This window comes from Caloenas nicobarica, chromosome 7 (genome assembly GCF_036013445.1).
Source record: "Caloenas nicobarica isolate bCalNic1 chromosome 7, bCalNic1.hap1, whole genome shotgun sequence".
NCBI lineage: Eukaryota > Metazoa > Chordata > Aves > Columbiformes > Columbidae > Caloenas > Caloenas nicobarica.
The window spans coordinates 31,910,831-31,934,850 of record NC_088251.1 but is presented as its reverse complement, the minus strand read 5'-3'; the positions used below and the strand labels follow the sequence as shown (position 1 = coordinate 31,934,850).

Below are 24,020 nucleotides of genomic sequence, written 5' to 3'. Positions count from 1 at the left end.
AGCCTTATGTGTGTTATTACCTACATGGCTACCTATTGTTGTTCCTCAAAACAGAATGGTTTTATGCTCCAGTAAAAGGATATTTTGTTTCAGTAGTAAGTAAATATGTTTTTTAAGAACCTTCTGATCTTATTGTCTGTGCCTTTTGTGTTGTAATATAATTATACTTGGGGGGGCAGGGAAGACTCTTAAGAGATGTATATCTTGAATAAGTAGGGAACAGAATGGTAACTAGACAAATGATGGGGGTTTGCTAGAACCAAAGTTATTGGGACAGAAACACATGCCAGCAATTTATAATTAATGCAATGTGTAACTGAGAAAGACGATTACACAGTTCTGCAATGCTGAACTTTTTTCTGACATGTCTTCTTTGTTTTTCAGCTGATGCCTTAACTTCTGTATTGACAAAAATTAATCGAATCGATATCGTGACCCTGTTGGAAGGACCAATATTTGATTATGGAAATATTTCAGGCACCAGAAGTTTTGCAGATGAAAATAACGTTTTTCATGATCCCATTGATGGTAATTGAATTCCATGGTCATATTTAGTTCAGTGACATATCCAGTAGTATAATAATGTTGTATAAACTAGACTTTTAAAAAGACAGTAAGTTCTATAGAAACAATTGTTTTTAATGTGGAGGCTTTTTCCTCTCTTAAAGCATGCTCATGGTACAATATGTAGGTTGCAAAGAAAAAAGAAAGAACAAGGAGAAAAAAAAGTGCTAACTAATTGCATAGAGTAAATTAACATGCAATTTACTACCAAGCCTCTTTGAGACAAGTGAACGTCAACTGCTTTATGATTTTCAGTTGCACCATTTCTGCAATGGTAGTAGACAAGTAAGAAAATGTTTTATTAGTGCATGAGAGAAAATATTTTTCATTCTACTACTGGTAAAATTGTGTAATAATTTTCACATGGAAGCTGTACCAACTGAAAGCAGAATTGTGCAGGTTAATTTTGAGCCAGGTTAAAAGGATAAATGAAGTTCTGCTTGTAAAACAGAGTTGCCATAGGTATGCTTATTATTTATCAGTATGTTGAAGATGCTAAACGTTGTTTTTTCTTCTTTTAAATGTTACTTAACAGGTACTGGGTTGCTACATTCTTTATTTTGATTTTTTTTGCTCACATGTATTATAAATAGCTCCTTAAGTAAGATTTTTCTTTTGTAAGTAACATTTTCTTTGCTTTTTGTAATTCATTCAAGTGTGTATTGGGCTTTCTCTGTGTTTTAGTAGGACTTTTTTTTTCTTCAGAGCATATAAGCTCAGTGTACCTCCATTATTGAGCAGCATTGCTGGTCATTGAATCATTGCAACACAGAAACAATTTTCTGTTGACATTTTAAGAAAGTTGCTCTTGAAATGTTGATCGCAACTTTTAATAGTAGCATCAATGTTTTATGATAAAAAAATGCTTCTCTGCAGTTGCTTTCTGTCTCTCCTCCTCTCTGAACCTTCCTCAAGCTTCCTTTCCTCACCAAGACCAGACCACCTTTGCCTTTCTCTCAGCTGATTCAGGAAAGAAAAAACCCGGGCCCTGTTAATGCACCACCCTTTGCAGGCAGCGCAACACCCAGTAAACCCCACAGCATGTGTTCTTTCCTTTCATAGGTTACCTAGCCTGCTATTAGCTGGAAAGCGAGCTTCAGATTTTGTTGTTGTGTTTACGTTTATATTCAGTTTAATCCTTTTGTATGTTTTTCCCATGTTTTCATCATTTTTTCTTTTCTCTCTTTATTTGATCAGTGTATCTGATTGTACCCATGTCACCAAGATCGCATCACTCTCCAAGATCACCGAGATCTCCTTACTCACCACAGTCCTCTCACCTGTATAGCTTAACTGTACCTGAAATATTCATATAGTTCTCCCTTGTTGTGTTTATGTCCTCTTATCCCTTTGTTAACTTCCTTTTTTAGTTTTTTATCCTGCTGTGTATTTAGATGAACTATTCTCTAGTATCCTCATTAGGATCCATTTCTGTTCCTCATTCTTTAACTATTCCATTCTCATGGCTCTATGGTTAAACTGAAGATATATATTAGTAACATTGTATTGCTAGTATTGTATTTTTTATATAAAAGTATATTTAAAATGTGGACCTGTTTTAGAAATAATACCTAATGACAAAAAAGTGGCTGTCCAGTTTTATGATCTACTTGTGTCTTGAAAATCTATTTATTAAACTTCCAAATTTAAAAACATAAAAACTGGGAAAGAAAGATTTATGCAACATGGTTGGAAGAGATTGTATTGGATATAAAGGGACAACCATCCTCGTCCACATTTGATTTATTGCATGCTCATAAGATGATCTGCTATAGCTTAAATATGTTAAAATGGCTGCAAAACCAATTGCTGAAATCTTTACAGACTATTTAGAAAATAGTCAAAAGTACTGGCTTCACTGTACTATTCACTGGCAGTACTCATTTTTTGTTCCATCTATTCGGGACAAAGTGAAGAAATCTATCAGAACTGCAGTTGTTGTTGTACACCTGCACCTCCTCTTATGTTTCATACTTTATGTAACTCATGAGTCATTTGACATTTGCTTTATTTGCTCCATGCTTTGTCCCAGTCAGTCCAAATGTGCTGTCTTCCTTAGGTTATCCCTCCATTCAAGTGGAACTGGAAACTCCCACTGGGTTGCGCTTCGTGCCGCCCACCCCTTTCCATCAGGACGATTTCTTTAGCGACACCTCTAGCCTAGAGTCACCCCTTAGAACTCCCAGTAGACTGAGTGACGTGTTAGTGACCTCCCAGGGACACGTAGATGGTACAGCAGCAGCACCACCAGTGGTGACTGAAGAAGACACTTCACTGGACGACAGCAAACTTGATTTCTCAGTACCTAGAGAAGGAACACCTAAAGATATTTCCATAGGCGAGAGCCAGTTGGAGGAAGTGGACCTTAAGGATTTTCCACGGTATCTTGGTAGTTATGGCGAGATGTCAAAAGATGCTAAACAAAGGCAGAGCGAAGAGACTAGTAAAACAGGAGTAAGGACTGAACAGCCTGAGAGAGAAAAGTCTGGTACTGATGAGGAGATGACAGAAGAAAAGCTTAAATCTCTGTTTGAGGACATTCATCTGGAAGAAGGAGCTGAGTCTGAGGAGATGACGGAAGAAAGAGTATGGTCAATTCTTAAAGGTGTTCAACAAGCAGAACACGAGATGTCTTCAATTACAGGTTGGCAGACTGACTCGTCAAGTGTCACCGAGCCACTGACATCAGGACGCAGAATAGGTGGTAGCCTGCTAGGTCGCTTGGATGATAGGTGAGCATCTTTGTGTAAGAGTATGTGTGTGTAAGAAGCCTTCCCATGCCACTTGCACCTCCGGGAACAGTGCTGAAGCTGCTGTTCTGCTATTCTATGACAGCACGTATATACGCATATATATATATATAGATATATATGTATTCAAAAGAAAAAATAATAGTTGTCTTCCCTCAGATAGTCATTGCTTTTTCCATAAACCAATTTTTAAATTACCATTGTTTGTATAACACTTCAAGCCTGCTATGTCATGCTGATTTACTAGACTTTTAAAGAAATGAAGTTACAAGGCATGAGAATGTGAGAATGGTGATACCAGATCCTCTCCTAGTCTTATACATTGCCTCCCAGCAGTGACTGCAGAAGATGCTCAGGGAAGGAGGAAAGGGGATGTATACACTGTTTTCCTTCAGTACTTTCCCAGGCTCTACTCGCTTTCAGTATAATGACCTTCTGAGACAGGCGCTTTCTGCATAGTTATCCTCAGTGCATCTCTCTTCTGTGAGCTTTCCCAGCCTCCCCTTGGGCCTATTTAAGCTTTCAACATTCACAATACGCATTGTCGTATTCAGCCTTACTGGTACCTACTGGGTGAAGAGCTCCTGTCTGCCTTTGAAGGTGGCTCCCATGATTACTAACTGAAGGAGCCAGCTCTGCATGAGCTGTAAATCAGCAGAGAATTATTATCTGCAGAGTGATCATTTGTCTGTCAGCAGTATACATTCTTTGCAGCTTTGACTCAGGATGTTTTAAGGTTCCAGATAGCATTAAATACTCTCTTATTGAATCCACTGGGAGTGCGGCCGTAGATTTCAGCAAACTGATTGTCTTCCAGAACTGTAAAGCATCTGATCTACTATCAATGTGATTTCTGTTCTGCTAAGCAAGCACTGTTATTCCGCATTTTACATTGTGTTAAATAAGTAAAACCGATCAATTCTAGAAGTGAAAGGGCTTCCTTAAGAAGATAACCTATCCATTTCTAACTAGATGAATTCAGTTTGCTATCTTTCATAAGACATTTGCCAGCAAATAGCTATAGTATTTTCTGTGTACAGTTGTAGTGCTTATTTCAAAGCAAGAAAAAAAAAAAAGAAGAAAAATAAGAAAACCGTGCATCAGACTTTGTGTTTTATTGAAACTCTGTACTGTCTAAGGATTTCTTTTTAGATACCAATATTTTTTAAAAGCCATGACTTATCTGGAGTACAGCTATTGTAGTTTGGTGGTAAAAATAACATTAATTATTTGGTCATTACTGGTAATTGCATGACAGCAGATACTTTCATCACCTCCTTAGCTAGAGAACAGGTTAAAGACTTAGTGCCTCAGGGATTTATCTCTTGATTATACAAGGGAGATGATAGGTTTTGTGTATTTTTCTTTCTCATTTTCCTTCCCTTCCCCCCAAGTAGAAGGGGATTAATATAAAACATTTGGCCTTATTTCTAGTGTAGCACCGTATTCTCATTTCTTCTGAAAAGATATCATGATGCAGAGGACAGGGCTATTAAATAGATTGGTGTTTGCAAGCTGAATTTAAAATTTTCCGTTGTCTGAAACACATATGCTAAAAACGAAGGCTCAGTAAGAGGGTTGGTGCTTTGCCTTTCTGTGTGTGCTTTAAGCACTGAATGGCTGTCTATTCTCTTTTTCTTGTAGCTCAGACCAATGTAGGGATTCTGTTACCTCATATGTCAAAGGAGAAGCAGGGAAGCCGGAAACAAATGGAAGCCTCTCCGAATCCACAACAGAGGCAAAAACTAAATCCTACATCCAGGAATCTTTAAATGACGTGGGAAAACAGAGTGACAAAGAAGCCCTGAAAACAAAGCCCCAGATTTCAGCTGGTACTGATGAGCAAACATTATCATCAACAGCATATCAGAAATCCTTGGAAGAGACTAGCAAGCCAATGACAGAAGGCAACAAAACATCTGTGCCTGTCAGTGTGAAGAAGATGAGCTGGAGTACTTCTGAGGATGGCAAGCCAAGAACAAGCATCCAAGAGGAGGAGGGAGTAGTAATGTCTGAACAGAAGGTACAGTATGTCTTGTAATTATTAACTGTGTGAGCAGTTCCTATTGCTTGACATATTGCTTGACATAATTTTTTGTAAGACTTGTAATGTTGTTTGTGACAGGTTGTTTTGTGTTTTTCATCATTTTTATGCCTTTTCTATTCACTGCTAAATTAAGAAAACTGGATGTTAGTGGAAATTTATATTCTGCAGTGTGAACAGAACGAGGTGGAACTTGAGGCAGGCAGGGGAGCCAAGCAGAGCTCCTGAGCCCTGGAAAAGGTTAGAGCAGCTTCTGGGATTGCCATCCTGCATCATTGCGGAACAAGCCTTTTCCCTGCCCTGACATACCACCTGTGCAAACAGAGCCAAACAGCTTAGCTGCTCTCCATCTGCTTCCAGGAAGGAGATGCCACCAGTTTCTATTCTTTTTTGTGACACTGAAGTGAGCAAAGAGACATAGGGACTCTTCAGCCCCTATCCTGCTCCTTGTCTCCAAAACCCCCAGCACTTTTTTTATCCTGTTAATTTGCAGAAAAATAAATTTTGGGTAGCATTTGATCTCCTCCTTAAGTTTTTTGTTTCATGGCCTCATTCATCCCAACTCAAAAAGGCATCCAGCCAAGGGGAATCAAAAGATTTCCAAATGTGTAAAGCGCTTTTCCAGGTGGTGGTTCTTTCTTAAAATACTGCATAGGGGCTTCCCTTCATTTCTGCCTTGCCTGGCTTGCACATCCTTAACTGCAAAACCTCAGTTATAAATTTGTTTTCTGATGATGAAGATTTTAATACCTTTCTCAGTGGCTTATATTTATTTCCCAGAAGCTTAAAAGTAAAGTTGGTTCAAAGAATGGCTTATAGCCCCGCAGCTGCGTGTATCTCACACCCTGGCAGTGAGAGGGTTGCCACGGAATAGGCCACAGGGACAGCAGGGAACCAGGCAGAAATTGCAGTTTCTTCTGCATTCCTCTCTCTGCTGAGATTGTCTTTTCCTGGGTATAATAGAGGAAGAGATCATACCTTCTGGAAGCAGGCTATTTCAGTAGAATTGCTTCTAAATGATATAGTACTTTTTTTTTTTTTAATTGTAGCACAGTAAAAATGTTGACTGTGATTGCCTGCAATACATCATTCAGGTTTGAATTACTTAATTTTAAACTATTCTTTCGATTATACAACCCAGAGTTCTTTTATTAGATGGTAACATAATCAGTCTCAGCAGTTATGCGGCATGTGATTGTTATTATCTTGTTATTAGTTCGTAATACAGTTGAAGTAGTGACAATCTTTCCTAATGTTCACTAATTACTGGAATACTTAAAAAATGTAAGAGCCTTCTGCAAAGGCAGCTAAAGGCTGATGGCAGAGTTCCTTTAGTGCTGGTAGGCTTTGGGGCGGACCTCAGGCTGGTATCATACTCAGTCTAAATGCAGGGATAGATGCACACTAAAGGTGCTGAGGGTGTGTAGCAGTGCTGCGCTTTCCCCTCTGGATTCCCGTCAGTGAGAAGATAAGTTGCCATCCGCTTCTGTGTGCTCTTTGCTTTGGGATATCCCGTCTTTACTGGGAAGAAAAAGCACATACTTTTCTTACGCGTGCTTTTTGCACTACTTTTGCTTTATTGGTAAGGGGTCATAATCTTATATTCTAAGTAACAGGTCTTTTTATAAACATGATCTTGAATGAACTGGTGTCAGAAGATAATGTCATTTCTAAACATGGATCTCTCACAAAGCCTGAAGGGTTAACAAACTAGTGTGTGTTAGAATGACAACAAGAATTGCTTCTAATACCTTGTTGATATTCCTTCAATAATATCTTCTAATTTGAAGTCAATAGTTTAATTACTAGTACAGTACAATGAATAGCGAGACACTTCATGTGCTGTCATGAAAACAGAAAGAGGATTTCAACTGCAGTCTTTCTGCAAGGTGTTCTTCAGAAATGCTGCATAAAGAGAAAAGTATGGAAGAAACATAGATATATTTCTGTGGAAAGAAAGGGGAAATAAAATAAAATTACTTCCCAAGTAAGAGATTTTTTTGATGACCCATTGGGGCAGAGCTAAGAAGCAATAGTCATCCACCTGCAGGGTGAGGGCTGGCACACAGTTTGCACCAAGAGATAAACTCAGACAACTGATATTGGGCTTCGGCTTGCTGACGTGGATGACACAAATTGTTGGCCTCATCCCAAGTCCACGTAAACGCCCAAAGGTTTACAAAAGCAGTGTGGTGACAGGGTAGGCCACATAATTCTCTGCGAATGCTCAAGCATCGGATTCCAGTGATCTTTTTAAATGAGAGGAGCACAGCATATTTGTTCTATTATCCCAAAGAGGGGGATGTCCACTGAATGGCTGAAGTGACTCCTAGTGTCAGAATTCCATCACAAATAAACCACTTGAAGCTGTGTATTAAAAATAGTGTTTCCTCCAAAACTTCCATGCCCTTTGGGAATCTTCTCCTACTTCCTGTTACTTCTTCAGGATAGGGTTGGGTTATAATTTTTTTGTATATATATTTGGCTGGTGTTACACATGGATGAATACTGTCATCCTGCCCCAAATGCTTTTTGTTATATTGTCCCTTTTTTTTTTCCTTCACTCACCTATGCCTACTCTTATTTTACATTTGGGATGCCTTGGGCCAGATTCAAAAAAAGAAACAGAAATGTACTTGGCAATAGCAGAATGATTGTACATCGCACTACGGTTCTGCTACTCAAAAGCAGATAAATACTGACCAGGAAAAAGCCATTTACATGGAGAAGTAATTAAAAATGCTTATTTGCAATCATCTTTGTGGAGGTGCTCCACTGAATCTTTCTGTGTGACTGTCGTCTGTCTTTATAAGGGAATTCGCTTCCCATATCTTGTGGATCCATACAATTTGTTTGAAATATTAATTTTTGAGGAGAAAAAAGCAAGCAGTTATGACAAGCGTTCTCTGTACACAAAATTTTTTACAATTATGTAAGATTTAGAAGTTCTGCAGGTCAGATGCATTCCAAATACCATTTTCTAAGACTTAAGAGTTGCTAAGATATTCCATACCTGATATACTTACCAAGCTACAGCATGCCAAGAAGAAAAAAGGCCTCCTCCCACCATATATTTTAAGAGCAAAATTGCGAGTCATTATGTACATAATAGAGCCAGGAAAAACACACTGTCTTTGATAACCTCTGTGTTCTTCTCCAAATCCTGATCAGCATGTTCTGTCCTGCAAATGTGCTGTTCAAATGTACTAAAACTGCATTTATTAGGAATGTAGTGACAGTGACAGTGAGATTGAAAGTGATTCGAGCTCAGATGAAGAGCAGAGAATTACTACAAGAGTTTACCGACGGCGGTTGATTCTGAAGGTATTTTTGTGATTCGCATTTCTGAGGTGATGTTGGCATGGCCGTGGGTTTGGACTGCTGTGTCAGAAGGGCAGTTTTGGCATACTAGAGTCCCTCTGGTAGCGTGCTTTTCATTGCCAGTATGTATTTATAACCAAGTGCTAGGTGGCCTTTCCTTGCTTAACCCAGAGGTTTATAGTTGTCTTCTGCTAGAAGACAAGTGTGCTGCATGGCATGTTGTGTCCTTTGCTGCCACTGCTCTGCATGGCATCTTAAAGACTACAGCTAGATGAAGTGTGTTGGTCTGATGTAGAGCAAAGTGAATCGCAGACAGATACGGGTGACCTTTTTCTAAAATTTTATTTTCTTAAAAAAAAAAAGACCTAAATTACAAGTTAAAAAATGGCAGGAATGTACATGGGTGGGATATTGGAGAGCATGAGCCATGTACTCTGGTTGAAACTTGTGGTCCTAAGTGCTTAACGTGCTCTGGAAAACCTTCTCAAAACAACAGGTGATCCTTATTTAAAGCCTACTAAACTTCGTAAGTGTCTTTGCATTGCCTTCAGTAGGCTTTATTTAGTATGTTTATCTACAGATGGCCTTTATTTACAACACAACATAGTTTATATACCGAAAGCAATGGCAGAGTCATATAAATAATTGCATTTGCCCTCATGTTTTTTTCTTGCATAGTCATATAGTATGGCATTATTTTCCTGCAGCATATAGCATATGAAAATAAATCTGGATCAGAAACCATTATGTTAATCTCTCAGTAACTTACAGGATTTATAAGAGTCTTATTAGATAATCATGTAGTCAAGCCATGAAAAAAGACAGTTGGCCACTGCAGCGCTATGACAGCACTAGCTCAGTTTGCCTAAGATGTAATTGTTACTTTAGGACCGATTCATGATGCTCTGATTGCACATCTCTATATTGCTATTATTTCCATGCTTTGTGAAAAAGAGTATGCATACAGACACTGCACCTCTTGTGTAATGTGGAGAGCAGATAGGCTGCTCTGCACAGCTGCTGATCTGTCCAAGATACAGACACTTTTGGAAAAGGCAGGATGACACTTCTGACTGTCTTCACCCTGAATTTCTTCAGTATACCAGTGATGCTCCTGTACAGGACAAGGTACTTCTGTCATCTTCTGAGGATTTATGGCTGCTTTTTTGTCTTCCACTCTGCATCTCAATACAAGCTTAAAACAGAACAAGAAAAATTTTCAAAGCGGTGATCATCAGGCCTTTTAGTGGAAGAGTTTAATAGTGGAAACAACAATTGCAACACGTATATTTTGATCACATAAAGTTCATGAAATGGTGCTACGAAGTGGAAGAATCAAGCTTTAACATTGGTAGGGATCTGGACTTCGAATTTCTGCACGTTCCTGGGAGCAGAGGTTCAGTTTGGGTGAATGGCAATCACTGCGAGGGCAGGCACAAGCCGAAGAGCAGCTCTTCACGCAGGGAAGAGGTCCCGGGATCCAACGCTCGGAGGCGCACAGAGCAACTCTCTCAGTGTACCGGCTAAAAATCACTCCTGTGCTTGTGCCACAGGGCCCCGAGCACAGTGGGAGCATCAGGCTGTCGCCTGCCGGTGCCTGAGTGTCTGGCCAGCGGGTGCTGTGCCCGACCCGCAGCCCCTTTCTGCGGCTGGCATCACTTGCGTGGAGTAGTAGCGAGAGGGGAATCAGCCTCTCCTTCTCCTCCTGTGTTTTCTGAAACTCCTGGCTAGCTAAGCAGTTGTTAAGGGGTGAGGCAGAGTAGCAGACAAGGACATTTTCCCCTCCAGCTCTCCAGTCCCCCTCGCAGCAAGCCCACCACACACTGATGATGGAATGCCCCCAGGCTTTTCTGCAGTCATGCCTGGACCAGGAGAATACTTACCCTATACTGTCTTATGGTTCCTTAGAGCCAGGCCTGGAAATTCTTGTTGAGTTGGCATCTCTGGAATAAAAAAATGGTCTGAACATCTGAAAAACTTAGGCACAGGCTTCATAAATGGATGGCAGTGCTGTGCCCATGCCATGAGCCCACTCTGCCGGCTTGTGCCAGTGGCCAGCAGGAGTGGGGAGGGGATGAGGGTGCGCTTGGATCCTCTGCTGGGCAGAGCTCCGCATGGGATCTGCGTTGTTTTACCATAGCGTAAGTCATTACTGCCTGCTGTATATTCATTACTGTTGCGTTAAAAGCAACAGAGGCACTCGTGTAGCCTGCAGGGATGAAGTTTGGTTATGCCAAAACCTTGAGGATAAATTGAGTCCTGTGGAAAAAAAGGCTTTGCTATGTGCTTCCTCAGCTAGTGTTGGGGCTGAATTGCTTCATTACCTTCGTTGTTCTTTCCCAACTTGTTTTTCCTTTCAGTGCCATTCTGTATTATTGCTAACACTATTATTTCCGTTTAACTGCTACCTTAGTTCTCTGTCCTGGCCCAAATATGGAGAAAGGCTTTTCTCTTCCCCGGAGGTATTTTCCCAGCAATCCAAGAGCTGAGTCCTGTCAAGTGTTCAGCACTCTCGAGCACATTCCCATGGGATTTAGCACTTCAGAGGGCTGAGCCCATAAAACCAGACAAGCAAGGACTGATGCCCATTTCCACATGTAATAGGATCGTATTCTAACCTCAAGGTAGTGCAGATGGTTTTGGTTTTGCTCCCTTTCCCTTCTTCTGTTCACATAGTGGATTGATGGGATGGGGCATTGCAAAAAAAAGGGATTTTTATGGTAGTGCAGGAATGTGAGCAATTAGCACACAAGGGGAAAATAAGAGTGCTGCCACAATGTGCACATTCAGAGCCTGATCCAAAGCTCCTTTTATTCAGTCATGGCAGAAATCAGTGTCTAATTTTTCATGCGTTTTGGGAGGCTGTTAAATCTCTCATGGGTACAAATTTTTGGCAAAAACTGTTTGGTAAGGTCCTTGCCAAAAGGTTTATGGTAGAATTTTGTAATGGAAAATAGAATAGATTTCTAAGCAGGGGTTATTCAAATCTAATGTAATTTTGTATCTTTTACTTTTGTTATTTCTTGCCAATTTTTATTAAAGATTTATTTGTCTCTTTCCATATATTTTGCCCATGAAAGCCCTCATTACTGATTGAGGATGGTTTGGTTCAGCCTGCACTGGAGGAGTGGCATGGGAGCCTGAGCAGCAGCTTACATGATCTTATTATTCAGAGGAGACTTATTTATGGAAAGGAAAAATGTGGCCATGCTGTAGGTGAGAAGCACTGAGGGCCTGTGCCCCACATAAGTCACAAGGGAAGTGTTTCCATTTGTGTATTCAGCTGGGTGCAGCCTCTCCGCCGCAGTCCCTACCAGGCTGGGAGAGCTGCAGGATCGCCCGTAAGTGCCCTTGCCCCAGGAGGGATGGGCCGGGACGGAGCTGCTGGCCTCAGTAAGATAACACAGAGGTAAATTAAGACACAGACTACAAGTGCTGTTATAAGGTCTGTTCATTGTGATGTCCTCCATGCAACAAGCAACAGACCTGTGACCCAGCTCCCAGTATTGGACTATACTCTTTGCCTCATTTATGGCACCATTTCCATTCAGATCTCCTCGGTTTGCCTGTCGGTTTGGTATTTCTTCCCCCAGCTCCACTATGGCTTTAGCAATACATCTGCAAACAAGCAAGTACAGACTCGGCACAGGCACAGAGTCGTGGCATCTGATTAACAAGGTCTCCCTGAATAGGCAGAACTCACTAATGAAAATGACCTTAATGAAAGATGTTTGTTTCTACTGCCACAGACGCTTGAGACCCTGAGGAGATGGAGGCACAGCTGCTGGTTATGCATTACAAGAATGTGATCTCGACACTGAAAGGATAACGTCTTGATAGTGGTGCAGGCCAGTAAGGGAAGAGGTCTGAGTGCTCTGTACAGCTCCTGTTCCCATTGCAGCATTGCCCCCGGTCTTTGGAGAAATTAAACATTTAGGAACTTTCCATCTTGCTTATTTCTGTCTGCTTTTAAATTCCTTTCAGTCTGTCTAGGCAAGAGACATCCAGCCATACCTTTTTTCTCCACTGTTACAACACTAGATTTATAGGAGGAATAAAAGGGACTACTATCCCTTTAGTAACAAAACAAACATGAAAGAAAACCAGAGCTCTGACAAATCTGCAGTGAACTTTGGCACAATGCTGCAGCACCGACTGTATAACTCCATTTATCTTCAGGTCCCTGGGAACACCCATAATCTGCAAATAACTGTTAAGAAAATCAGTGGAGCTGGCGGAAGACTTTAAGGAAGCTGCTTTTTGCTTCTCCTGCCCTGGAGAGCAGCAAAGAGAGGATACCAGCTGGTTTTGGCAGGACTACACTCCAGCGAGCAGGGTGACATTAAAGGACTCTGCTTTGCAAAGCTTCCTGGCATGTTCTGGGGCTGAGGCTTGCAGAGTGCAGCCTTTGTATGGTTTAGTCCCAGGGATATAACTGAGCTTCCAGTAATCACAGCATTAAGTTTTCTCCCTGCCTTTCTAAAGCTCTTGGTATTGTGACAGTGATTTCAGCTGGCCAAGGGTAAAATGAAGCCAACATAAGTATGATGCAGCAGAAAGAATTTTATTCTTTAGCTCTGATGCAGATGCACCAGCTTTGTGTTAAAAACAGCTTTTGTTGACAAGGTCATCTAATGTGCCACTCTAACCCAAAGCTGGTTTGAGATCTGACAAGTAAAACTGCCAGTGGGTAAGGTGGGTTTTTTTTGTTTCCTAGCAAACATTTGTCTTTATAACTGCATAGGATTAGAAATGTCAGTAAATCAGATCTACCTCCTGCCAATTGTGAGCCCTCCTGCAATTTGTCTAACTCCCCACCAGGAAGAGAATTGTGAAAGCTGGATTTCATGCCTGCTGACTGCTGAGTATTCACAGCGTTTATCCTTAAACCGTGCTTAAAGGAGCGTGTAGCTAATTAAAAAACAAGGCTCACAACACCTTTAAAACTGCATTTTCTTCCAAGAGACATCTTTCCGTGCATCAACACATTTTTCATTTTAAAGCTGAACACTAACTTGTTTTAAGGAATAACCTTGCTCATAGTGGCAGTAAGGAGTCAAAGGACCAGTACAGGCAAGCAATATTGGCATGCCAGGTAGTCTGATGACCTTGCTACTGGCCATGTCATTTTATTTCTGTGTTTCATGGCTTTTATTGTAGTGGCTTTGGAGATCCTATCCATGAGAGGGAACCTCTCCATATGCCTGTGCTCCATGGGGTGGGCAGGACATCTCCTGTCCCTTAGGGACACCATGCGGGAGCCTACTGGGGAGTCTGAGCCTGTGGGTGGAGGGCCAGGAAAGAAACTGCAGCTAGTTCCCCATCTGCTGTGCTTCTGATTAAAGTATTAAGTCTCCAGAATCAGTATTTCTCCCCTGTTAATTGTGGCTAGGAAACCCCAAAGGTTTCAGTTCCCAAAACCTTTACCCAGTCATCGCCTCCCCACCCCAGCAGCAGCCCCCGTGCCATTCTCATTTCTGCTGTCTGGTTTGTGAGAAAGGAAGGGGCAGGCTGCTGGACTCAGACCCGCTCACCGGGGGAGTGTGGGGGAGTCAGCCTCTTCCTTCCCTCCTGCACACAGCCTGACATCAGTACTTAGGCAGGTGTATCATTTCTCCTTCCCGTGACCCCTCAGCAGAGTTCTCTGGGGAATGAATTGTACAAGCCCAGCCCAGGCTCCATCTGAAGGTTTCAGCAGCCATTCGTTCTGCCGTGCTTCTTGTAGGGTGCCAGTGTGCCCAGGCCTGGGGATCTCAGCCAGCTCCCTTCAGCCCAGCATGTATCTCAGACGCGTGACCTCATCTTTACATCTATACGCAGTGAGCCTGCCTGGCTGTGGAGCCTGCTCTTCTCTTGGTGATGCTTCCTGAGGCGTCAACGTTCAACAAGTTGTACAGCTTATATATAGTGAAAGCGTAGGGGAAAAGACATGCAAAATGTCCAAAACTGTTTGATTACTTAATTGTCAAGCAGTGATTTCGCTACAGCTTTCAATATGAAATAAGCAAAAATTCTGCACTTCTGAATAACAACAAATGCTGAGGGGGCTGCGATCTGCTCTTCAGTGCTCCCCTCTGGCTTCTGCCGTCCTGCTACAGAGAGGAAAATGGCAAAGACTGGGTATAGAAAAGACCAAAAATAGCTTGTAAATAAAAGGAAAGGTTTATTTGGTTTAGAGCTTAGAAACAGCATAAAGACTTGATGTTATAATGTACATATTGAAAAAGCTGCATTTGTAGGGAAAATGGTTAAAAAAAATAAACACGGCATCACTATATTTGTTCACTATAAAGCAGCGCCAAAAGCTTGTGTAGACAACTACGTAGCATACAGATCGAAGTAAACAGCAAATATATTTGACCTGTGCTGCTTTGTACATGGAAACGTTATGAAAGCTTGATGTTGAGCTGTAATAATCTCATTTCAAATATTATTTTGTTGTTAATATTGATCTAACATGTTTTATACAATGTTTCTTTCTGCTTCCTCCCTCTAGTTGCCATTTTTTCCATAGCGGGTTGAGGGTGAGGGGAGAAGAAAAGTTTTAAGGAAATTTTTGTTTGTTTGCTTAAAGGGTTATTCATTCAAATGTGGAAATTTTTCATATGTAAGCCAGCTACATTACGATTAGATTTGTTTCATTTATATAAAATAAATAAGCACAGGTGATGGATATTTTTAAGCATCTGGGTTTGGAAACATGACTTTATCATGCAAAATTATCACAGTTCTTCTGGAACATAAGTTCATGACTGCCAGCTAGCCTTAGACTCTAAAGTAATGTCATTTATTTATAATTTGAGCAATAATTCCTGTAGTGGTATTAAGTTACGAGCACAGCAGTTAGGAAATTGCTTTTAAATTTATTTACACTGGTCCTATAAATGGCTGGTGCCACAAGCAGCAATGGCTGGAGTGTGTCCCATCTCAGCAAGTTGTGCCCCAGGCTGCCGAGGTTCCTCGGCAAGCATTACCATGCCAGGAACAGTGCCACGTGAGAGACCTTTCTCTTTTTTGTAAATGCTGAGAAGTCTTGTTTTTTGTGTGTGTCTTTAAGATCTTGTGTTTAGCAAGCTATAAGCAGAGCTGTCTTTTTAAAATCTCGTATCTCCCCCACCTTATTGTGGTGTTAGACCGTGTTTCTGTGTGTGCTGGTCTCTGGGAAGCTGCGAAATGGATGTCGGATTAGAGATTATATCGTCACAAATTTGTGCCTCCATCCCATAGGACTCAGACTGACCGCAAGATGATTTGTTGCCCAGAGAGCTTCATGTCATGAATTAGTTAATAAAAGCAATGTGCTAGAAGCTCACTACAGACTTTAAGGACACATTCTGTAGAAAAAATGTGCAGGTATTGGCATGCTAAATGAGCAAGGCTTTCATACTACGTGTGTGAAATAAAGCAAACTGTTACATAAAGTTGAAGCTAGCATGTGCTTGTTGCTTGGATTGGTGTGGAAATATGTGTGGGTTTGGCAGAATATAGGCTGTGTTGCTAATCTTATAACACGTTCTTTAGGGTGAGGAAGCAAAAAACATTCCTGGTGAATCTGTAACAGAGGAACAGTTTACCGACGAAGAAGGCAACGTCATCACAAGAAAAGTAATCACGAATTACATCACTGCTCTGAGTCTTTGCATTCAAGTAACTTTTAACATACTTTCTCCCTTTAGAATCTAGAAAAAAAAAACAAACGATGCTTTTCATGTATTGCTTCCCACAGATCACCCGGAAGGTAGTAAGACGCATTGTTATCCCCCATGAGAGGAGAGTTGGTGAAATGGTAATGGAATGGGGACTGCCAGGAAATAACAGTAGACGCAGAGGGTTGTGGTGACTGCTAGAAAGTGCTGCTAAAGGGCTGGAGGTTTGCATTTAACAAGAAGCCTTGGCAAAGTGCGGTGCTTGCAGTTCTGGACAAGTTGGGCGCTTGGGTAACAGGGCAGGGGTGTCTCCTTGTGCTGTGTGTGGGCAGGGGCTGTGTCAGGGGCCCAGCTGAATTCTGTCGGCACAGAAGCATGAAGGTCTGTTTCTGTATAACGAGCAGCAGGTATAAACCATACGTTTGGGTCCTGGTTTTTGCCATCAAGATGAGCCACGTCTGTGGGTTTGGTTAAGCCCTCGCAGAATTTGTACCTTACGTCTGTAGATGTAGTGTGTTGCGTTTTCACCGCCCAAAGGAATGAGCTGCAGTCAGGTCCCCACCGGCCTCTCGCTCACCTGCGTGATGCCCCTGTGCTAGTGACTGGGGGTTTGCAGGATTCAGGGGAACGTGAACATCCCCAGGCAATGGTATCTGTTACAAGCAAGCTCCAAGACAGAATTTTGTCCTTGGCAGGGGGCGGCAGTGCAGACAGGCACAGGCAGGCTGAGCTTCGAGCTGTCCTCGCTCCCAAGGAGGCCTCGGGGGGCCAGGCAGCACCTCTAGAGACAAATGGCTTCAGGGGAGCCCATGCCTTGCTCCCCAACACATGGCTCTGGAAGGTCTTTGCTCCAGTAAAGTTTTCATTTAGGCTAACGGATTTTTTGTCTGAGTGAAAACAGATTCAGGAATAAACAAAGATAACAAATACTCTTTATTTTTTGCTAATTTAAAAAAAAAAAAAAAAAAAAGCAAGGCGGGGGGACAACACAGAAATAGGAGAGTTGAAATAAACCTATTTCCAGTCCCCTCTTTTGTAGTCCTTTATCAGGGAAAAAATAATCCTGCCTAGCAAAGGGGAAACATTTTCAATTTGCTGCACCACTTTTAGGTTAGTCGGAAACTACAAATAGTTACAAATACATCAATGCAGATCACCCGAGGGGTAAATTCTGCCAATAACCACACATAAACAGATGCCTTTCTCTCATGTGAATGAGGCTTGTGATTACTGGAGTATTTATTTTTAGAAGATTATTGAACTTCTAATGAGCAAAGATGAACTCTATTTGGGGGTTTGCTGTTTTAAACACACTGGAACCTGCACTGCTTATTGCTGTCGTTGGTTTTACTTCTGTGCTGCTTCAATGGTGGGTTTTGCTGGCTTCCTTCCTCTTCCCTTCATTCCACTACTAACCAGCTCACTTTAAAGCACAGACGTTGTGAAACATCATAACAGCAGCCGTGGCCTATGTTGTTGGAAATCTCTGCTAATCCTGGCTGGCCCGCAGGCTGGTCAGGAAAGGTGATTTTCCTCAGTGGTGGCACTGAATCCCGCTGCAGCTGGTGGCACTGCAAACCCACCGCAGCTGGTGGCACTGCAACCCCGCTGCAGCTGGTGGCACTGAATCCCGCTGCAGTTGGTGGCACTGCAACCCCGCTGCAGCTGGTGGCACTGAATCCCGCTGCAGTTGGTGGCACTGCAACCCCGCCGCAGCTGGTGGCACTGAATCCCGCCGCAGCTGGTGGCACTGCAACCCCGCCGCAGCTGGTGGCACTGAATCCCGCTGCAGCTGGTGGCACTGCAACCCCGCCGCAGCTGGTGGCACTGAATCCCGCCGCAGCTGGTGGCACTGCAACCCCGCTGCAGCTGGTGGCACTGAATCCCGCTGCAGTTGGTGGCACTGCAACCCCGCCGCAGCTGGTGGCACTGAATCCCGCTGCAGTTGGTGGCACTGAATCCCGCTGCAGTTGGTGGCACTGCAACCCCGCCGCAGCTGGTGGCACTGAATCCCGCTGCAGTTGGTGGCACTGCAACCCCGCTGCAGCTGGTGGCACTGAATCCCGCTGCAGTTGGTGGCACTGCAACCCCGCCGCAGCTGGTGGCACTGCAACCCCGCTGCAGCTGGTGGCACTGAATCCCGCTGCAGTTGGTGGCACTGCAACCCCGCTGCAGCTGGTGGCAGGGGCTCTGCCAAGGGCCCCAGCCAGGCGCTCCAGCCCTGGGGTCCTGCTGAAATTGTAGACCTATGTTTTCTACTTGAAGATGATATTTCAGGCCTGTGCTTTCACAGCTCAGCAGAGTGGATTGGTAGATTGTGTGTATCTTTGAAATGAAGTGTTAATGTGATTTAACTGCTTTCTACTTATCCTGTTACAGCAAAATGTGGAGCCTGTTTTGGAAGCAGGTTTATGATTACGAGCCCTCTCTGCAGACTATGTTAACGTTTATACTTTTCCTTTAAAGCAGGGAGAAGCTTATAAGGTTAAGACAAAGAAAGAAGTCAGACATGTGGAGAAGAAAAGTTATTCATGAAAGCTGAAAGCCGACCGCTGAACGGTCAGTGTGATCAATTTTCTTCCATTGCTAAAGCTCTTTGCCAGCGCAGCGCTGCACAGCACGGGGGCTGCGCCATGGCTTGGGCAGTAGGGCTGCACCATGGCTTGCCTGTGCTACCTTGACATTGCTTTCAAGCTGCAAAGCTGATTAAATGGCACTTGCTCTTGTAAGCAGGAAATGTTCTGGAGTTTATGTATAGAAACTGAGCTCTGCTTCCTGGAACATCAAGCAAAGCAATACTGAAGCACGTGTAAGACTTTTGGGAGTTTTACTAAGTCTAGTGTTTGTAACCCATGGCACTTTCTACTTCTAAAAGTCAGCTTGAAGACAGAGAGTGAAGGAGCTGCACACGAGTAAATGTACTGGGTGTGAAAGGCTTCTGCCACTGTCGGACATGTGACCTGGGGGCAGTTATGCAAGTCAAAGTCCTTGTAAGAGCCAGTGAAGTGTCTCGATATTTGCCAACGAATAATCCTTACCAACTGTTTCTTGTGAATTTTATTGATCCAGCCTTAACAATTGTAAGAAAACAGCAGCTGTGACAGTATAAGGGCTTCCCAAACCGAAACCAAATGCACAGGCTCATACACCCTTGCAAGGCTCTGTAGCAGTGTGCCGGAGCACCATGAAGCGGGAGCTGCTTTGTCTCCATCATGTAAACATGAGAGGAGCTGGTCTGTGCCCACCAGTGCCACTCATGGCTTCAAGTTGCATCTGTTTACCACATTTGGGTCTTTTTTCTACTCAGAATTTTCCTAGCTTGGGTGGGTTTTAGGAATTGGGCAGAGGAAGAGTTCATGAAGTGCAAGTCTGTGTGTTATCCTTCTTCTATACATTTGGTATAGGATTGACCGTAGGATTTAAGAACAGGATAAACAGGAGCTGGAAAACATACCGGGAAGTGACGTGGAGGTAAAGGCCAGAAGCAGGGTTTCTCCTGAGTCACTAGTCCCTTCCGACCGCTGCAATGTAAGGTAGCCCCCAAAGCCCCCTGCCTGTACGGGCTTTCCGTGCCTGTGAGTGGTGCCATTAAGACCTGTGTGTGGCATCTAGCTGAGGGCTTTTGGGGATTGAGCCCTAAGGAGCCAGCTCTGCGAGATGACTGGTGCTACTTTCAGCATCTGTTAAGCGCTAACTGCGTCCATCTAGCATGACTGATAAACTCCTGCTGTTATTGAGAGCCCTCCCACGTGTGCCAATAGAATAGTACCACTTCACGTGGCTTGGTGCTTGATGTTTTCAGAAGGAAGGCGATTCTTTCAACACACCTTTCTCCTTCATGGAGCTCAAGGGTACAAGAGGAAAGCAAGCCAGAGGGATGGTTCTGCTTGTATGAAATTGTGTCCCAAGTTGGCTCCTGTGCTTCTCCGCTGTCAATCTGCAGGGGGAAACCAATGGAAATCCATTAATTTGAAGGCACTGAACGCAAGATGAGACATTGAACCCCATAAGCAGTGCAGATAAAGAGCCTGCCAGAGTACAAGCATGATGCAACACACAATGGGGACAAGGGAGAAGGATTTCATTTTAAAATAAAATGCCATTAATAAGGCAGTCCTCGCCTAATGTGTGAAACATATTCTGACCTTCAGAAAGCCAGAGTCTGAGTTCCTCAGAACCAGATTTGCTCCCATGACTGCTGATCCATCTCTCCTGTGATTTCCAGTAAGCAACTCTTCTGTGCTAGAGCCCCTGAGGAACTCGGAGAGTCTTCCTTGGATAATAAACCTTTGCTCAGGGGGAAGCTTTGTCCCATAAGATGAATCTCTGTGGTCCAAACTTTGATATGATAAGCATGACCAAATATGCGTTTAGTAATAGTGAGCCCAGTTAAGAGTCTATTGACAAGATTTTATTTGAATGCAGAAGTGGATGTATTTGCACAGATGGAGGATTCTGATAGAAAACCAGTCCGTTTCTTGATCTCAAAAGACAAAAAAAATCCTGTTTGGGAGGCAGAGATGATACTTTTCCTTTGAATGTTTGAAAAAAAAAATCCCGATGTTAGCTAGATTTTGCTGTAAAAATGTCTTTGTCACCATTGCAAATAAACCTGTTGCAAAATATAGATTTTAAGGGAAAGGCCAAGAACTTTTGCATGCAGCTCTGCAGAACAGCACCTTGCGAGCCAGTGTGACTGCTGCAATGTGAACAGCTGGCTTTTAGCAGCAGAATAGATTTATGACAAGCACAGATGTGGGCAAGGACAGATTGTTTTAGCACAGGAGGAGAGCGTGAGCATTCCTGAGGAATGCACATAGACCTGTGACCTGATCAGTAAAGAGGCACATCCCTGCCAGCCTGAATGCCCCAGGTCCCGCTCCCAAACAGGTTTCCCTGTGCCCAGGTGCTGGGGTTTGTGTTGCTGCTTTCTGCTTCCTTGCTGCAAGACATCACTGGTGTACAGCAGGTGGAACAAACTTGCTGTCCTTCTGTGCATGGCTGTTCTTGGATGGGTGAGAGAGCAGGAGCTGGACCCCCTGTCTCCTTGGTGCCACTCAAGGGCCAGGTGGGAGATGGATGGGGCTGCTCCTCTTCCTCACTTTGTCCTTCGCCAAGTCTCCTGCACGCTGGACTCCGCATTCCTGGCTCTCCTGTTCGCGCTTCCCGAGAAACTGGCAGAGGTGGATGTGCAAGGAGTGCAGGTTTTCCACCATGGCGGGGGTCCTTGCAGGCAATAAATGAAAATGTGCTGTGAAAACAGCAGCTCTCTCTTTCTGGAGATGATGCCGTTTCTTCCGCTGTAGAAAGTACTTGTTCCTGGTCATCATTGGATCTGAGGAGCTGATACTTTGTCTGGGGTGATGAAATGCAGTGTGTTGCAGATGTATTTGTAAATCAGTTCACAAGCAATGTGGACATCTGCAGCTGCATTTTCCCTTCATGCTGGGAGCTCAACTCATGTCATTACCTACCTAGAAAGACTGTGATTTATCCTAGTGCGGAATTGCGTAATGCCAATTAGAACTTTTCTGTTTAGTCAGCGAAAGGCACAAAATGGATTCTAATGAGATCTTCTGAAATGATTTGTGCTGTCTTTTCTTTCCATAGGACTGTGTGCTTTTACTGCCAGTATTCTAGAGGGACACTCACGGAAGAAAAATCAACAGGAATTAAACATTCACCTATAAATGTGTGCGTGTGTTTGCTGCTTCCACACATTAACCGCATGGTTTTTATGCAAAACCAAAACCAAACAAACAAAAATTTAATTTAGCATGAGCCAATTTACAGAGCATGGAAATTCACGTTCATTCACAGGACTGGAGGGTGCGCAGTTACCAGTGCAGTGTATATACAAGATGCCATGCTGTTAACAGCTTCTTTTAAGCAGTTTGATGTCATCTCAAAAGAAATAAATTCCTGTGGCCAGAGGGGACAGACGAAGACAAAATGGCTAAACCATGGAAAGACACTAAAATTACTAAAATCCACAACAGCTCGCCTTATTTTTCTTGGACCCAAACTGTCAGGGTATAAAACACTATTTGTTTCTTTTTTAAACATCGATAGTTTTGCTGTAAATAAATAACACTGTATAAATTCTAACAAAATAGAATAAATGTTGATAAGGCACTGCCTTTTCGATCACAAACAGAATATTGCAAATGCATTGAGCAGGCTAGGTGTCTCAAATGGCTGCACCTACAGGGATATTCTGGGTGTTATCTTCACAGATTCTTGTATATTAGCAATTATAATGTTTGTATATGCAAAAACGCTAGCTTGATTTTAAAAAAATCTTTAAAATCTGCTGCAAATTTAAATGATTCCCAAAATGAGGAATTCTGTAGTTCTGTGAAAATTTTTCTTCAGAGTACTAATATTTTGATGCATGTGTTTCACCTTATTTTGATTAAATCTTTTCCAGTTTTGCAAACACTATACCGCAACATGAAAAATAAGGTTTTATCTGTAAACACAAAGCCCTTCATCTAATATTTGTTGCTGTTGCCAATTTTTCAATGAAATTACCTAAAACCCATAACATATACAGTAGTTGCATTATGGGGAGGGGGGTGCTATCTGTTCTCGCTTTATAATGGGGGTAATGCTTGCAGCTTTAGAAGTGGGTTGGTGCTCTAAGGAGCACAAGTTTGGGATATTTTTAAACGAACTGAAGAGAAATTATTAGCTAATAGACTGGCAGCACGCTGTAAAATTATTACTGTATTGTGTACTGGCTATAAGATGTAGAATCTTTCAGTAAGCCAATCATCTGTAATCATCCTAGCAGTGTAATATTAGGTTGTTAAGGCTGCTGTGTTTTAAAGGGCATTTTTATTTGGGTTTTGGTGAAATACTTTAATTTGTTGATTATATTCATATGGAACAGCATTCATTGATAATAGCTCTAATTACATATGTATGAAAACAACAAACACTGGATGATCTAGTTGATTATTTAAGCATAAAATAAATTGTGTTAAAACTCTTGGATAACGTGTATTTGGCAGTGTTCTTGCACCCCACAGACGTGCGGCTTCGCCGGGCCAGCCATTAACCACCCCTGGCTTGTTGCTACTTTTCCTCTCAGTTTCTTTTGTTTGATCCACCTCTGCATCTTCCCAGTGTGACAGGCCATCACTTGGCAGGTTGTCTGCAGGTGGGGGGAACGGGAGGAAAACACAGCAGCCAGCACATCCTCAGCAGAGCCGAGGAAACCCACCTCCCTGGGAGGCAGGAGACCTCCTCAGGCATGGGGAAGGGACCTGTGCCACAGAGGTTTGCACAGCCTCTTCTCCAACACGTCTTAACTCTGCACCTCTTTTAATTTCTTTCACCCCATCGAGAACCAGGAAAAGCTCTACTGAATGCAGGTTTATTCCCAGCATATATCAGAGACACCAATAACCAGCTCACTGCAGATGATGTAAATAAAATGTACATTTCCTGTATATTGCATGTATCTCCTATGTTATAGGTGATGGACCGCTTTATATATAAAAATTTTGTGGGCATCATCAGTCGCTCACTGCTCTAGACTGCAGGCTTCTGCTCCAGTGCAATATATAAATTTAATTACTCAGGGTTCGGTTTTACCAGGCTCTCAAGGCAACATGAAGGTGATGTATTTTACCCTAGCTTGGCACCTGAGGAAGCACCACTGCTACAGGTCCTACTCAGTCTGCTGTT

At 42.7% G+C, this 24,020-nt stretch overlaps 1 protein-coding gene across 2 annotated transcripts in view; it reads left to right on the top strand.

Moving 5' to 3' along the window:
* ANK3 (ankyrin 3) overlaps positions 1 to 23,327 on the top strand; it is a 299,184-nt gene extending 275,857 nt beyond the window's left edge. For both annotated transcript variants that reach the window (XM_065639540.1, XM_065639541.1), the window contains exons 41-48: positions 385 to 528; positions 2,624 to 3,296; positions 4,959 to 5,337; positions 8,584 to 8,682; positions 16,201 to 16,284; positions 16,406 to 16,465; positions 18,792 to 18,884; positions 21,936 to 23,327. In XM_065639540.1, the coding sequence (XP_065495612.1) occupies positions 385 to 528; positions 2,624 to 3,296; positions 4,959 to 5,337; positions 8,584 to 8,682; positions 16,201 to 16,284; positions 16,406 to 16,465; positions 18,792 to 18,860 (1,508 nt within the window). In that variant the 3' untranslated portion in view covers positions 18,861 to 18,884; positions 21,936 to 23,327. The remainder of the gene's footprint in view (positions 1 to 384; positions 529 to 2,623; positions 3,297 to 4,958; positions 5,338 to 8,583; positions 8,683 to 16,200; positions 16,285 to 16,405; positions 16,466 to 18,791; positions 18,885 to 21,935) is intronic.
* The last annotated feature ends 693 nt before the right edge of the window (positions 23,328 to 24,020 follow it).